The sequence below is a fragment of the Triticum aestivum genome, chromosome 1D, assembly GCF_018294505.1.
Source record: "Triticum aestivum cultivar Chinese Spring chromosome 1D, IWGSC CS RefSeq v2.1, whole genome shotgun sequence".
In the NCBI taxonomy this organism is placed as follows: Eukaryota; Viridiplantae; Streptophyta; class Magnoliopsida; order Poales; family Poaceae; genus Triticum; species Triticum aestivum.
In genome coordinates this window covers 184,448,052-184,461,510 of record NC_057796.1, presented here as the reverse complement: position 1 = coordinate 184,461,510, position 13,459 = coordinate 184,448,052, and the positions used below count along the sequence as shown (strand labels likewise).

At 44.4% G+C, this 13,459-nt stretch overlaps 1 protein-coding gene across 2 annotated transcripts; it reads right to left on the bottom strand.

Moving 5' to 3' along the window:
* Window positions 1–474: 474 nt before the first annotated feature.
* Window positions 475–12,760, bottom strand: LOC123180892 (serine/threonine-protein kinase EDR1). 2 transcript variants are annotated; one of them, XR_006491376.1, is made up of 13 exons: window positions 12,292–12,760; window positions 11,010–11,426; window positions 9,910–10,013; window positions 4,485–5,677; window positions 4,198–4,238; window positions 3,929–3,997; window positions 3,710–3,810; window positions 2,753–2,831; window positions 2,575–2,673; window positions 2,414–2,482; window positions 2,264–2,313; window positions 1,157–1,341; window positions 475–1,059 (listed from the first exon to the last, which is right to left on the bottom strand). XR_006491376.1 is itself a non-coding variant. In XM_044593077.1 (13 exons), the coding sequence occupies exons 1-13, from the start codon at window positions 12,649–12,651 to the stop codon at window positions 930–932; spliced, it is 2,889 nt and encodes a 962-aa protein (XP_044449012.1). In that variant the 5' UTR covers window positions 12,652–12,760; the 3' UTR covers window positions 475–929. The 2 variants fall into 2 exon arrangements, 1 of the variants encoding a protein (XP_044449012.1); XM_044593077.1 differs by having other exon boundaries at window positions 1,157–1,333.
* Window positions 12,761–13,459: the final 699 nt, after the last annotated feature.

The following is a 13,459-nucleotide window of genomic DNA, read 5'->3' as shown; positions in this document are numbered from 1 at the left end:
TCTTCTTAATGTCCTACTCATATTTGTGTATAATTTCTGTCCACAATACTATAGTGCGGACCCGCAACCACTCCATTGTCTCACATTTATAGTCTATTCATTCATTTGCTGATTTGCAACAATTACCCACCCTACGGTTAGGGTTCCCTAAACCTAATCACATTTACTTAACTTGTTGCAGGTACGTTTGAATCATACAGTTTGATATCCCTTGGGAGACAGACACGCGCAGTTAATACTCTTGGCAATTTATTCTCTTCATGAGTGAGAGGATGAATAGGTACTGTTACGCAGTACCTTACAATATTACTGTCCAGAACTGTGGGAAAATGTTGTACACTAAACTATCTGAATTCTTGCAATGCAATTACCCTCGAATGGCATTGAAAAATATGCAAAACATGTGAATTTCAGGAATTATCAAACATAAACAGCTGTTTGAAACAAATTTTAACTAAATGCACAGCCTCAACGAATCAAATTGAGTATTTTTATTTTCAACTACTACTACTTGGTATCTTTCCAACCAAAACACAAACTGGAGTGACCTTTATTTCAGTATGGCAGAAAGGAATCAACCACGCAATGCACACTGCTCCAGATTGCCAGCTTATTTGTGATGCAACTAACTCGTCCCACAGTTACACATTTCCCTCTCCCTGTCACTCCACAATCCACAGTTCCACTTAAATGTAGAACAGTATGGTTTTCTCCTCTTGCTGTTTCACCTTATCCGCCTATATGTACTGTACATACCCCGCAGCAGAGCTTTTGCTTGCAACAGCGGGGTGAATGCTATCTAGACTGGGACTGGGGCTCTCAATGAAGCCATGCATTTGCAGACTACTGGACCCGAATATGGTGACAAAATCATAATTACTGCTTATTCACACTTGGTGGATGACAACCCCGGGGTAGAGATGTGCGGTTCACCGATATAAAGATATTTCATAGGGTACATGGTTGCTCGCCGTCTCCTGATGTGAAGGGATTACAAGCCTTTGCAATGTCTTCAGGTAGCTAGTTAATTGGATGAAAGAAGGACGCAAGTTTGGATCCCTGGCAAATAAAAATGATGGTAGAGAAACACGTGTAAGTTTGCATGTAAAGATTTTTCTCTAAAGAAAAGAACTTAGCTTATACTGAGAAAACTTACTTCTGCCAGCAATCACGTATAATTGATGCAACTATAGGATCAACTTCTTTTGGAATGTCAAGCCGTCGGTCCTGGAAGCCAACTGCGCCCACAACTTGCATTTGGTTCATCCCATGCCATGGCTTTCTTAGTGTTGCTAGCTCCCACAGGATAACACCAAAGCTGTAAATATCACACCTGTAAAACTTTCAAGAATGAGTGTAGTTATAAATGTGATGTTTGCAAGTGTGCAAAGAGAAATAATGGCCAGTATAGATATTAAGCTGAATTTTCACACATATCCGAGTTCTAACACATATAATAGCAGTTCTTATTCATACAGGTACTTCACAGTTGATGTTCGGTCACACATAGTTCTGTGCTCTTTTGGGGGGGGGGGGGGGGGGGGGGGGTACAATGTTTTACAAAGATCAGATCATTCGAAGGCATGACATGTTCAGTCCATGGCCAACTGGCTAGAGCCCCTCAAACGGTCAACTGGGGAACAGGTGATCTCACATGACAAGTTTTCAGCTTCTAGACAACAGCCTGACGCCATGACAGGATACAAGTGATGTAACAATGAAGCAAATAAATCTAAAAATGCTACATGGTACATGCAACTAAACTTAGATCACAAAATACCTCACCAAACTTAGCAATACACCTCATAATCCACAGTACCTAGTTACCTACTCCCTCCGTTCCTAAATATACACTCATTTTGCTCCGTATGTAGTCCGTATTGGAATCTCTAAAAAGACTAATATTTAGGAACGGAGGGAGTACATAATAACCATCCATCTCTCTATCACAACTTGTACTATAATGAATGGAGAAGAGAGACTTAGACATGCAGAGTTGTGGAATTTGGAATATCGTGAGGAGCCACAAATAGCATGTTTCAGAAAGATAGCGATGTACTTGCATGACAAATCACAGCTATGAACATGACCAGCAGTTGACCAACAAAGGCTATACATAGCACATACAGAATTTAGCATTAAGCTTATTTAGGTCGAACTGAGATTTTATCTAGGCTAAACTCGAGCAATGCATACGGAATTTGTGAAAATATTAAAAGCTCGCAAATATAAGTATTTGAGAAAGACCTCAAAGATCACTTACTTCTCATTGGATTGCTCATTCCGCAAAACCTCTGGCGCCATCCACTCAGGCTGGTATCAGGGAAACGACAAATTTTAACAGAGGATCAATTTAAGTTTCTGTAAGAACTAATATACAGAAGTCATTCCACAATGATTATCAATTACTTACAGTCCCGGCAGTGGATTTTGATGACAAAAATGTACTGTGCTTCAGACGTGAAAGTCCGAAATCACAGACCTGTGTGCATGTACTTTGTTAGCTAACAGTAACAACTATCTAGAAACTGAAGGAATAAGAGTTCATGCTTTGGTCCTGAAGCAGGTAGATACCTTCACAGTCCAATTATCGTCAACCAGCAAGTTTGGTGATTTTAGATCCCGGTGAACAATTGTTGGTACACTGGTATGAAGACAATTCATGCCTCTGGCCTACAGAGAGAGCATAATCATAATATGGACATACACATGGAAATAAGCATGAACTATAACATCCAAGTTTCACCATTACCACATCAAGGGCCATTTTAATCCTACGCTTCTCGTCGATTTGGCAATTAGGGCGATGAATAATCTTATATAAGCTTCCCCTGAAAGAAAATAACAGTTAGATAAATGTCAATGTTGAAATGGGAACTGTTTGATTCATCACCGGCCAAAACATAAGTGTTGAATGGAATGGTAATAATAGGTTCGACTCATAAACTGTCTGTTCCACAATACTTGGTACTTCTAAGTCTTATTCACAAGATCTCTCCCAAAATACCCAAATAAAATTCAAAATGCCCCTATCAAACCTACAATGCCCCCTACTTTATTACACATTTTTACGTGCTTGAGATACTACTTAAGGGTCCTTCCGTGTACTTCGACATGAAAAATATTGCTTATATGCACATTAATCAAAAGCTTCACATATTATGAAAGTGACATAGTGCATAACTGAACATTATTTTGTGGAAATTTTCAGTACATTTACATAGCCCATGGAATGATGTAAAATCGTAAAGTAGTTACACCATTTCGTGTGTGCAACTATGCATGTACAGTGATATTTTTCACACCATGCAACTATTTATCTTCTCTCCCTTTATTTATTCATCACCACACAGGCACACACTAACACACAATGTATTCCCTCTCTGTCTCTGTTCCAAAGAAACTACGGGAGGGTACTCTTCTCTCATAACATTCTCAATTTATCAGCTGTGCATTAAACATCTCCTACCTTTAGTCAACGGCCAGAGTACATATACATACATTAATGTAAAGCTGGGCGCCCATAATGTTATCTCATTCATTACATGCATCATATTCAGCATTCTCTCATTCAAAGTTTTAAACATGCATGCAGTATTTGCATTGTTGCATCAGTACCCACTATAACTGGTGCCCTGTTGTCTTGACCAAGCTAAATGACTACACATGTTATGTCCTAGCTCATATGTAAAACACAAACTTTCAATACCTTGGAAGATATTCTGATACAATAGATAAGTGTGGAGGCCGTGTTACTGCACCCATAAAGAGAACAATATTTGGATGACGGAGCCGACGCATAATCCTCACCTATTAAATGAAAAGATATCTGGATTAGCAAAGGTTTCGAAAAAAGTGAAATCAAATGACAGTAGAAGTTCGATTTTCAGGAAAGTATTGGTTATAAAAAGCATCATCGTTCACCTACTTCACAACGAAATTCCTCTAAAGCATCACCATAGAACTCTTGATCCAAGAACTTCTTTACAGCTACTTCCTGTATATTAAAAAACATCAAATTTACCATCATGATAAGCAGACCCAATCAGAAGAAATAGCAGAACAGACCATGCTTTGAAAGGTTATCTGTATGTTACTTTTCAGCTATGTAATCAGTTGATAATGCTTGTAAATGAGCTTTGGTGCACTAAGCTCAACGGTATCTTCCAATAATGTTAAACAAGAATAACTACTTACAGTTCCATTCCAATCAGCATGGTAGACTTCTCCATATGAACCTAAAATTTGCAAGAAATGCTCCTTTAGTCGCCATATGATACAACATAGGAACAAAATGGTTCATATCACGCAACAGACAAAAGGATTATACATGCTTATGATTTTACAGTACAAGAAATTTAGAGTATGTTTTTGTGCTCAGTGCAAACTCCTTGTCAATTTGTATGGCAAGTGACCCCGCAACCTACATTCGACTCAATAAGTGAAAATATAACTAGACGATAGATCAAAATGGATTTATGTACCTATGCCAATTCTTTCATCGATTACAAGATCTTCCCAAAGGATTTCACATTCAGACACTTCATCCAACACCATGTCAGCCTTATTTGATCCAACTTGGGATGGAGAAACACATTCTATGTTCTGCCTTGGCCTGTCCAAGAATCTGTCAAGAGGGGACTTTCTTGGATCAGGATGTAACATTTTGTGGTCATGACTGCCACAATTTTCCTTGTGCTCATCCCTTTCAGGAGTAAATCCTTGAGCATTTTTAGAAAGTTCACCATCAAATCTAGAATAGATGGGACCTTTTCCCGGATCATTATGAGGGTCCTTTTCTGCGACTTTCCCGATTCCAGATGTAGAAGCTGCATTCATAGAAGAGGTACCAAGCATCTTGTCATAATAAAGACCAGGTGGCACCTGTGATCTGTCAAGGCACTCTCCAGTCGATGCTTTGGCCATAGCCGAGGTACCAACTATCCTGTTGTCATAATTACGAGCAGGTGCTGCATACACTCTATCGTTTAGCTCTCTAACATTGGAATTGTAATGCTTTGCAGTTGACAACGCCAACTGAGATGACGATGCATTGTCAGTGGCATTTCTCCGAGGAACTGACCCATCAGCAACATTGTATTGCTTGTTGGAAATGTCATTGCAAGCAGACCAGTTTTTCATCACCAATGGCTGTTGAGATCTTGCAGATGGTGGGACTACATTCTCTCTACGCCTTTGGAACTCATTGTTTATATTATTTAATCCCTTGAATACCAATGAGCTTTTCCCAGATTTAGTAGCATTGAAAGGATCAAACTCCGCAAATAGTTTTCGGGACTCTTCAGTTTCATGAGAGTCTGGAATCAATTGCAGATTCTTCTTCTGCTTGGAAGGAGCACTAGCCAAAGTTGATGTTTTACCTAATTGCATCCTAGGGTCCAATGTCCCAGGTTCACTAGCACTACTTCCAGCGGTCACTGTATTCTCATAGCTTGATAGATTGTCTGAGATCCGATTATTATTGGCAAACATATGCCCTTGGTTACGTTTATGCTCTAACTGTAATGCAACTGGGTCATCTTCGATGTTACTTGCTGACTCCACCACCTGATTCTGACCCAATGTTTGACTGAATTTGAATGGAGTACCCTTTGAATTAAAGACATCTGCTGGAATGAGAGTCCCTGGAGCAGCCATAACATCCACCAAAAACTCCCTGCAAATACAGACAACAAATCAGCAGAAGCAACTGACAATTAAACTAAAGCTTAATGTTCACAATAGGGGTGAATGGTTATTCATGCGTTATTTTGACACTCAGAATCTAGTCCTATGAACTATTAATAACTAGTAAGTTACACGTGCCTCGCGAGTTACGATAAGCAAATATTGATATAACTTATTATAATAGGCTAACGTCCATATTCAAGAGTCATATTTGCATAAGTATGAAGTGTAGATTTGATTCCTATCATTCATATCGTTGAAAATCAAGTTATAGCTAAAGAATATTCGATGACTGTGATATATACTACAAAACTCAAGATAAATATAAAAGAATAGCGGCTAAATACTACATCTGAGAAGGCACTTTAGGAAGATGTTATGTTGGAAAAAAATATGAAGTTAAAGCACGGAATATTCCAAAACAAATGAGAATGTCTATGTTTTGTGTATATTGTGCATTGTGTTAGAAATAGGCTGAAGTATAGAAGTAGAGGGGAGCTGGGGCTGAACACAGGATAGTTTGATTTCTGAAGCTGTGGCTTGTACTGCTGCCCTCAGGTCTTATATATAGTACATGGGGAAGTCGGTTCCTAATGCTAAACCAGCCATGCAGCTCTAGCAGCTGCTATTACATGCAAAGGCCAAATTGACTACTACTACCTCCATCCTGGTTTATAGGTCCTGAGAGCCAAAGCAGCAGGACCAAGGCAAAGTATCGGTCGTGGCAACAACCAACCAGCATGGAGCACTCATGGAAAGAGAGCATCGCATTAATCGCTAGAAAATTGGGGCGGCCGCTTGCGTCCCCTAGGTTTCTGTCTGAGGCCCACATGCATGCCCAATCCTCTTGTGTGGTTACTGCATGCATTGGCTGGAAGAGAGAAACGAGGGCGTCCATTAATTAGGCTTAGTTAACAACTCCCGTGAATTACTTGCATGCGGCCTAGTAAATCCGGACGCTGTTTGGTGGCTCAGGGGCTCTATAAACCCGAACGGATGTAGTAGCTGCTAGATGCATACACTGACCTACTCCCTCCGTTCGGAATTACTTGTCGTAGAAATGGATGTATCTAGATACATCCATTTCTGCGACAAGTAATTCAGAACGGAGGGAGTACTTACTAAGGATGCTCCAACTGACCTACTACTACTCCCTAGCTAAGTAAATGCTCCTTCCGTACCAAAATATAAGACGATTTTGCAGTTATGCTCCTAGCTAAGCAATTGAACTGCAAAATCGTCTTATATTTTGGTACGGAAGGAGCATTAAAAATAACACAAAGATTACTGCTAACATTCTCCCCCTGATCCTTGTGTGTCTACTTGGCACTGATCTTGACCATTCCAGTCCTATCCTATTATTTCTGAAAAGAAATGGGGGGGCAGGGGTGTGGGGGGGATTTCTTGTCACTGTTCACGGACAGCCCATTTGGGCGCTTTTTAGTTGTCTGACGCCTAGGCACAGTTTAGCTCACGGACGCACAGTAGGCCGGACCATCCCGCCCTTCCCCGATGCATCCGCCTCCATTCCCTCTCGCTCCTTTCCTCGTTTTTCTCTGCTTGCCCAAGCCGGTTGCACCGCACCATTGCCTCCGCCACTCGGCTCCCCATCCGCCACTGGTCACCGTGCCCTGCCTCTCTCCTTTCTCGACAGGCCAAGCGCCATGCCCGAGCTTGGCCGTCCAGCCACCGGCGCCGACCCTCCCTATGTGTCCTCCAACCGACACCGGCCATGGATCCTCCACCTCAAACAGCACCGGCCCTCCTCGACTGAGCCTTGTCGCCTCCCACTGTCCCATGCACCACCACCACAACTCGACAAGCCGGACCTCCCCTTCGTCTGCAACAGTAGCTTCACGCCCCTGCCGCCCTCTTCCAGCGAGCAACACCTCCGTTGCCATGACGTAGGCCCGGCTGCCACTGCCCGCTTCACCAATCACCATCGTTGGATCGCCACGTTCTTCCCAAATCCGAAACCCTGCCATCGTCGCCGCCTCACTCGAAGACCCGAACCTCCACAAGTACCCCCCTCGAGCCCCTCGCGTACCGCCTCACGTCGCTCCCGCGAGCGACCAAGGGGACGAACCCTAGCCGCCGTCGGGGCTAGTCCTCCTCCTCCAGCCCCCTCCCTCGCCGCCGCCGGTGCGCGCCGCCGATCTGGTCAGCGTAGGCGGCAGCGGGGATCTCCCTTCTCCTCGCTCGATGTCGCGCGGCGCGGGGCGACGGCTTCGGCGATGGCATCATGCTGATCGAAGGCACGGTGAAGCAGCGGCTCCCGGCGGCGGCGCAGGTGGAGATCGGCTGGGCATGGTGTGGCGTTCGGCTAGGCGTGGCTAGAGGATGGAGGTGGAGTTGGGTGTGGCCGGTGGCGGTGGCGGTGGCGGCGTCGGCGTCCAGCCCGGATCCTGTCTTGACGTGGCAACAGCGACGGCTAGCCCGGATCCGGCCATGGTGGTGGCGGCGTCCCCTCCGTCGGGGATGACGGGGCAGGTGGTGAGTGCTTGTGGCGGGGCCGATGGCAGCGGATCTTGGGATCTCGTGTCCGGGCTCGTCGCAGAACGTGTGTGGCGGCCGAAGCTTCCTCTGGCGTCGACGGCGCTTGATGCGGGATCGCGACGGCGGTTGCCATTGTATGCGCGACGACAGCGGCTGGCGCGACGGTGGCAGTATTCGACGTCCCTTCCATCAACAGATCGGGTTCGATGCGGCTCGGCAGATGACACGCGTGCCTCTTTCAGAGTTGTCGAGCGGTGCCTGTCTTCGGTAGGTGAAGCCACCGGTGGATGCGCTGCCGGCGGATGCTACGCACGACGTCTTATACGGAGACGTAAGGTCATGCCTGCTTCCGCCAGGTGATGCACGGTGGCTTTGGTAGAGGTGTCATGTTTAGCCTATTGTTGTTGGATCGAAGGTGGTGCGACAGTAGCGGGAGGCATGCGGTATGGGACGTCTTTGTCTTCTGTTGTCTCCTCCAAAGGTATCCGCTATCAAGGCGTCGGTAGACGGATATGGACGGATGGTACAAACAGCTTCAACGACGAGTTTATGCACTCCGGTGGAAACACGAGATCTCTTATCAGGCTATGTCATCACGCTCTTGTGTCGTGTCCTTGCTGAAGGTGGTGGATTGAAGCTTGGCTTTGGGGATGAGAATCCGGAGTTCAACCTTGTGGTGGACTCGCCATCATCGGTGCACGTGCGGCGATTCCTTCTTGAAGGCGTAGCCTAGGAGTTGTGTATTTTTCGTTTATGTTGTGTCTTGTATCATAGGGTTAGTGGCTATCTGGGGGAGTTACTGTCGCAAGGTATACGGCCTCAGGGTTTGTTTTCCGCTATATTTCCAGGTCGATGGCATTCGGCTGCTGGATTTTTGCAATATTAATAATATATGGCTGCATGCATCGTTCTGATGCAGAGGCCGGGGGTTATCCTCTTTTTCGAAAAAGACAAGTATAATCGACCCCGAGCTTCAAACCACCAAGAGTAAATTGCTCAGAACCGCCGCATATGTGGTCAAGGTAACAGATTGCTACGGTAACCAAAAAAACACCGCTTCTGAAGCCAATGAGCAACTAAAAACACTGATTCAGTGTTTATGATTTTTCTCAGATAGGATCCGAAGATGACGTGAGCTACGAGCAAGGACTGACCATGTACCAGGCTACTGGTCCAACAGGCAAGCAAAACCTCAAACATTCCGACACATCCTATGCTTTCTCCCTACAATGTTGTAGTTAGTTCCGATGCCTATTCTCATGCATAGCATGATTATTCTCACCTGATATTGCCTTACCTAGACTAAACAAAACTTGGCTTCAGTTTGAGTGGTTTATTCCTCTGTATGAGGCACACCTGAGGTCTTTTAGGTTCGACGTGTGTCGTCTATTTTTTTCTTCTATTACTTTCCAACTAATTTCTTTGTCTGTTGGCTGATAGTAGGACCCACACGACATAGTAAGATAGAGAGACAGCGCGGCTGACAAATAGTTCATAGTAAGATAGAGAGACAGCGCGGCTGACAAGTAGTTTTCGCCAATTTTCATGGTCAACAGCCTTGGGCCGGACTGTAACAGTTTAGGATGGCATTTGTTAGCACGCATCTAACGGAATGATGGCATTTTTTAGCAGTGAAACTTCCTAGTGGCAAAACTGAGTGGTGGCACACAACTGGTGGCACAAATGATAAAGCCACTAATAATTGATTATTAAATATGTAAATACCTTTTGTCATCCATCTTTATTATGTTAATAGCGTCATCTTCAACACCAGTGTAATGACTCCCTTTAACCAGCTTACAAGGGATACCAACAATATCAGCAAGAATCTGCAATAACACATAAATGTAAGACATGAGCAAATACGCTCCATGATCATGAGCTAGCTGTCAAGCCATGTGGAAGAGAGTTCACACTTATGCAAACAAATTCCTACATTACTTCACCAGGTTTGGTTATCTAATGTTCAAATCATTTATAAAAATCTAAGTGAACAAAGTCACTTCATAATTCTGCTTAAAATCAACAATATGGTTCCAAACTTATTTACCAAAGAAAAGAAAAGATAAAATGCACCATTCGTCACTGTGCAAGCACTAATGTATCACTTACGAGCTTGCAGGTTGCATATCTAGATCCCAAAAACTGTAAGTGTGTCATAACTTATGGCATGGCAATGGCACACTGACGAAGCTAAAATATCAGCATATGCTTGCTAAGTATTACCAATAAAGATTAACCCAGGCATTATCTTTGTTGAAGTGTATATGTGGATTGCCTACCCTTTCCATTAGTTCGGACTTTTGGTTGCGTTGGCTAGTGCATGAAGCTTAACAATCTTATCTCCATCCAAGCAAATTGGAGTGGGACCTTGATGACCGACTTGTTTAGGGACATAAATGTATGTAAATTTTCAAGATCCAAGTGATACTCTTGCAAGTTTAGGTGCCTATGGTGCACTTCACTCTAAATAAAGGTAGACACTGTAATCATTCATGGGACAGTATCACAGTCTAATCCATAAGATGCCTCAAAGGAATAACATCACAGAAGGTGGCGGAAATAAACTGTTCATAGATACGACAATTTGCAGCATAATGACCAATATCCTTACTAAATTGCTTATGGATATAAACATACAGTGCTAAATTTCTGGTTTAATTTGTTTATTACATAAAAGATAAAACATAAGCTTTTTTGTTGAATTTTCATCTGTTAGTAGCCAGGAAGCAAGTGAAGAATTGGTCGTGGCCACTCCACACGTCTTCCGTAACTTTGGGAGAAGGAACATTTCACTCAGAGAGAGAGAGAGAGAGAGAGATGACCTTGAAAAGTAAGGCGCGATGGCGAGACAAGCCTATCTCTATACTGCCAATATGCAGAAGGCTTGTCTGGTGTGATGTCCTCTGCTCAATGCTTTTGCTCAACCACCTAGTGATCATTTCATTTGCATCGATCACTGGACCACCCATGTGATCTGCAACAACTTCAGCTATTCGTCGCACCAATACTGTAATGTCAGGACAGCCCAACAGGCAGCATTCTGCTACTTCCTTCATCTCCTGCAGAGCATTATCAAATTTATAGTCGACCACAATTACTTCATATCCAAGATCCCCAATGCTCATCTGAAGCTCTGCCAGTGAAGGTATTTTGCCCTGCCCAGATGATTCCGCAGAGAGGCCAAATATGTCGTAGAATCCATCAATTACTTTCTCATTGTAATCAAGAAAGTTATAGTCCTAAACAAAATAGAAATTATAGTTAGAATGGACAGATCAACAAAGCTAGCACCAAAATATACAGAAATCAGAGGTGAACAACACCCGCTCATCAAGTGTCCTGTGACTATGAACAGGTAGTTGGCAATGAAGATCATGCCTGTAAGATAGCACAAAATATTGCCTAGTGGTTTGCAAAACTTCCCCGACAAGGTGAGCCATTTCTATATGATAATATCACTTTGGCATATTATGCTCAAAATGGATGATAGAACATGAATGAAGACCAAAGGATTTCTAAAAGGTCAGTAACAAATGAGTCCAGGTCCAGTTTATAAGTCAAAAGCATGGCAAGGGAGGGAGTTCAACACATAAACATTGCGTGGTTGAAGGACACAAAACAACACAAGCAGTTTTCTCAAGGAAGCATGGACACATTGTCGTGCCTGCTGTTTTGCCTCGTGTGCATGTTTATGTCACCGTGAGCATGTTGTCTTTGTCTCTCTACATACGTTCATTCATGTAATCATCATGCAACTACAAGTGTCTGCTCAAATGAATGTGTGTGGTCAACCAAGCAATGCTGCAATCTTTATTTCTATGTTCATTTTTCAAAGCAGAATTCATATTTACTCAATTTTGAATTTTCTGCTTGACATGTTGGAATTTATCGATGGAAGTGTTACAACTGCAATAAGATATCCAATTAGCTGAACCCTACCTTCTAAATGCTTATCTCAGATAATGTTAAGCATTGGTTGCCTAGAAAGGGATAAATTGGCCTTGTTTGGTGTTAATGCGTCCAGGAGATAATATATTCTAATACAAAAATGATTGTAGTCACCAGCGACTCTACTGAAGGAATTAACAGGATTTGGATACTCACCCTGTAACGGCGGGAGAGCGACTCCGGGGTGTCTCCCCCACCACGATCGGTGTTGGTGACTGGGTCGCCCTTCCCGAGGCTCATCAGCTTCGCCTTTCTGATCTGCTCCCCGTCGGGATCCCCAGCTTCCTCGGCGCCCGACGCCGACGCTGATAGCGCCAACGCCAGCTGCATCTGGTACTCTTCCTCCTGCAAAATGAACTCATCCCCTACCGCCTCTGTCGACGCCACGGGAGGAGGAGGAGACGGCGCCGATGGAGACGATGGCGCCTGCTGCTGCTGCTGCGCTGCAGCCGAATTCGACGGCCCCGCGGGCTCGCTGGATCGGTGCGACCACTTGGTCACAAACGGGATCTTCATGGCGCTCCCCGCGAGCACCTAGGGTTTGGGTTTCGAAAAGATTTCCTCTCTTGGTTGTTTCAGTTTGGCGACGTGATCGCGAATGTGAGATGGGCGGAAATGGTGAAGACGCGGAAAAGGGAGGGGGGTTTAAGGAAAGTGGTGTCGATTAGTGTGCGCTGAGCGGCAGCGGCGGCTACGTGTGGGATTGAGTGATTATGTCTACTTCTAATGTAGTAGCAGTTGTTAGCCTAATACTTCCGTTTTATTTTTGTTTGGCTTTATTTCGTCGCACCTATCATCATGTTGGTTTTTCTAGTCGAAACCGATTCCCCACCCCCGAGAGAGAGAACGGTGGAGAAAAGCATCGCACGCTCCCCTCCTTCCTTCCGCCTCTTCAAATCTCTATTTCTAATGTAGCAGTTGGTAGTCTGGTACTTCAGTTTTATTTCCGTTCGGTTTTATTTCGTCGCACCTCCCAGCACGTTGGTTCTCCCAGTCGAAACCGATTCCCTACCCCCGGGACAGAAAACGGTGGAGAAAAGCATCGCATGCTCCCCTCCTCCCTTCCGCCCTCCAAATCCCTAGCCTCACCAGCCGCCGCTGCCTCGACTGCATCATCTCACCCGAGCGCCATGGCCTATTCATGTCAGCGCCCCTCTGTCAAATTCACCCGATCCAATCCCACCTCCTCCCGATCCAAATACCGCACAGTTGCTCTTGATCCCTTTGCATCATCTGCAAACAATATATCTCTCCCCATCCTTCAAGTCATGCGCCACCACGATTCCCATGACCGCTAGATCAACCTCTCGTCGTCCCCTTGACG

Excerpts from the sequence above, each read along its gene's own strand:
- LOC123180892 (XM_044593077.1), bottom strand. The coding sequence starts at position 12,651 with ATGAAGATCCCGTTTGTGACCAAGTGGTCGCACCGATCCAGCGAGCCC. Across the intron at positions 10,014-11,009 it reads ATCGCGCCTTACTTTTCAAG|ATTCTTGCTGATATTGTTGG; the intron begins GTCATCTCTCTC and ends GTGTTATTGCAG. Across the intron at positions 3,998-4,197 it reads ATGCTGATTGGAATGGAACT|GAAGTAGCTGTAAAGAAGTT; the intron begins GTAAGTAGTTAT and ends TTTAATATACAG.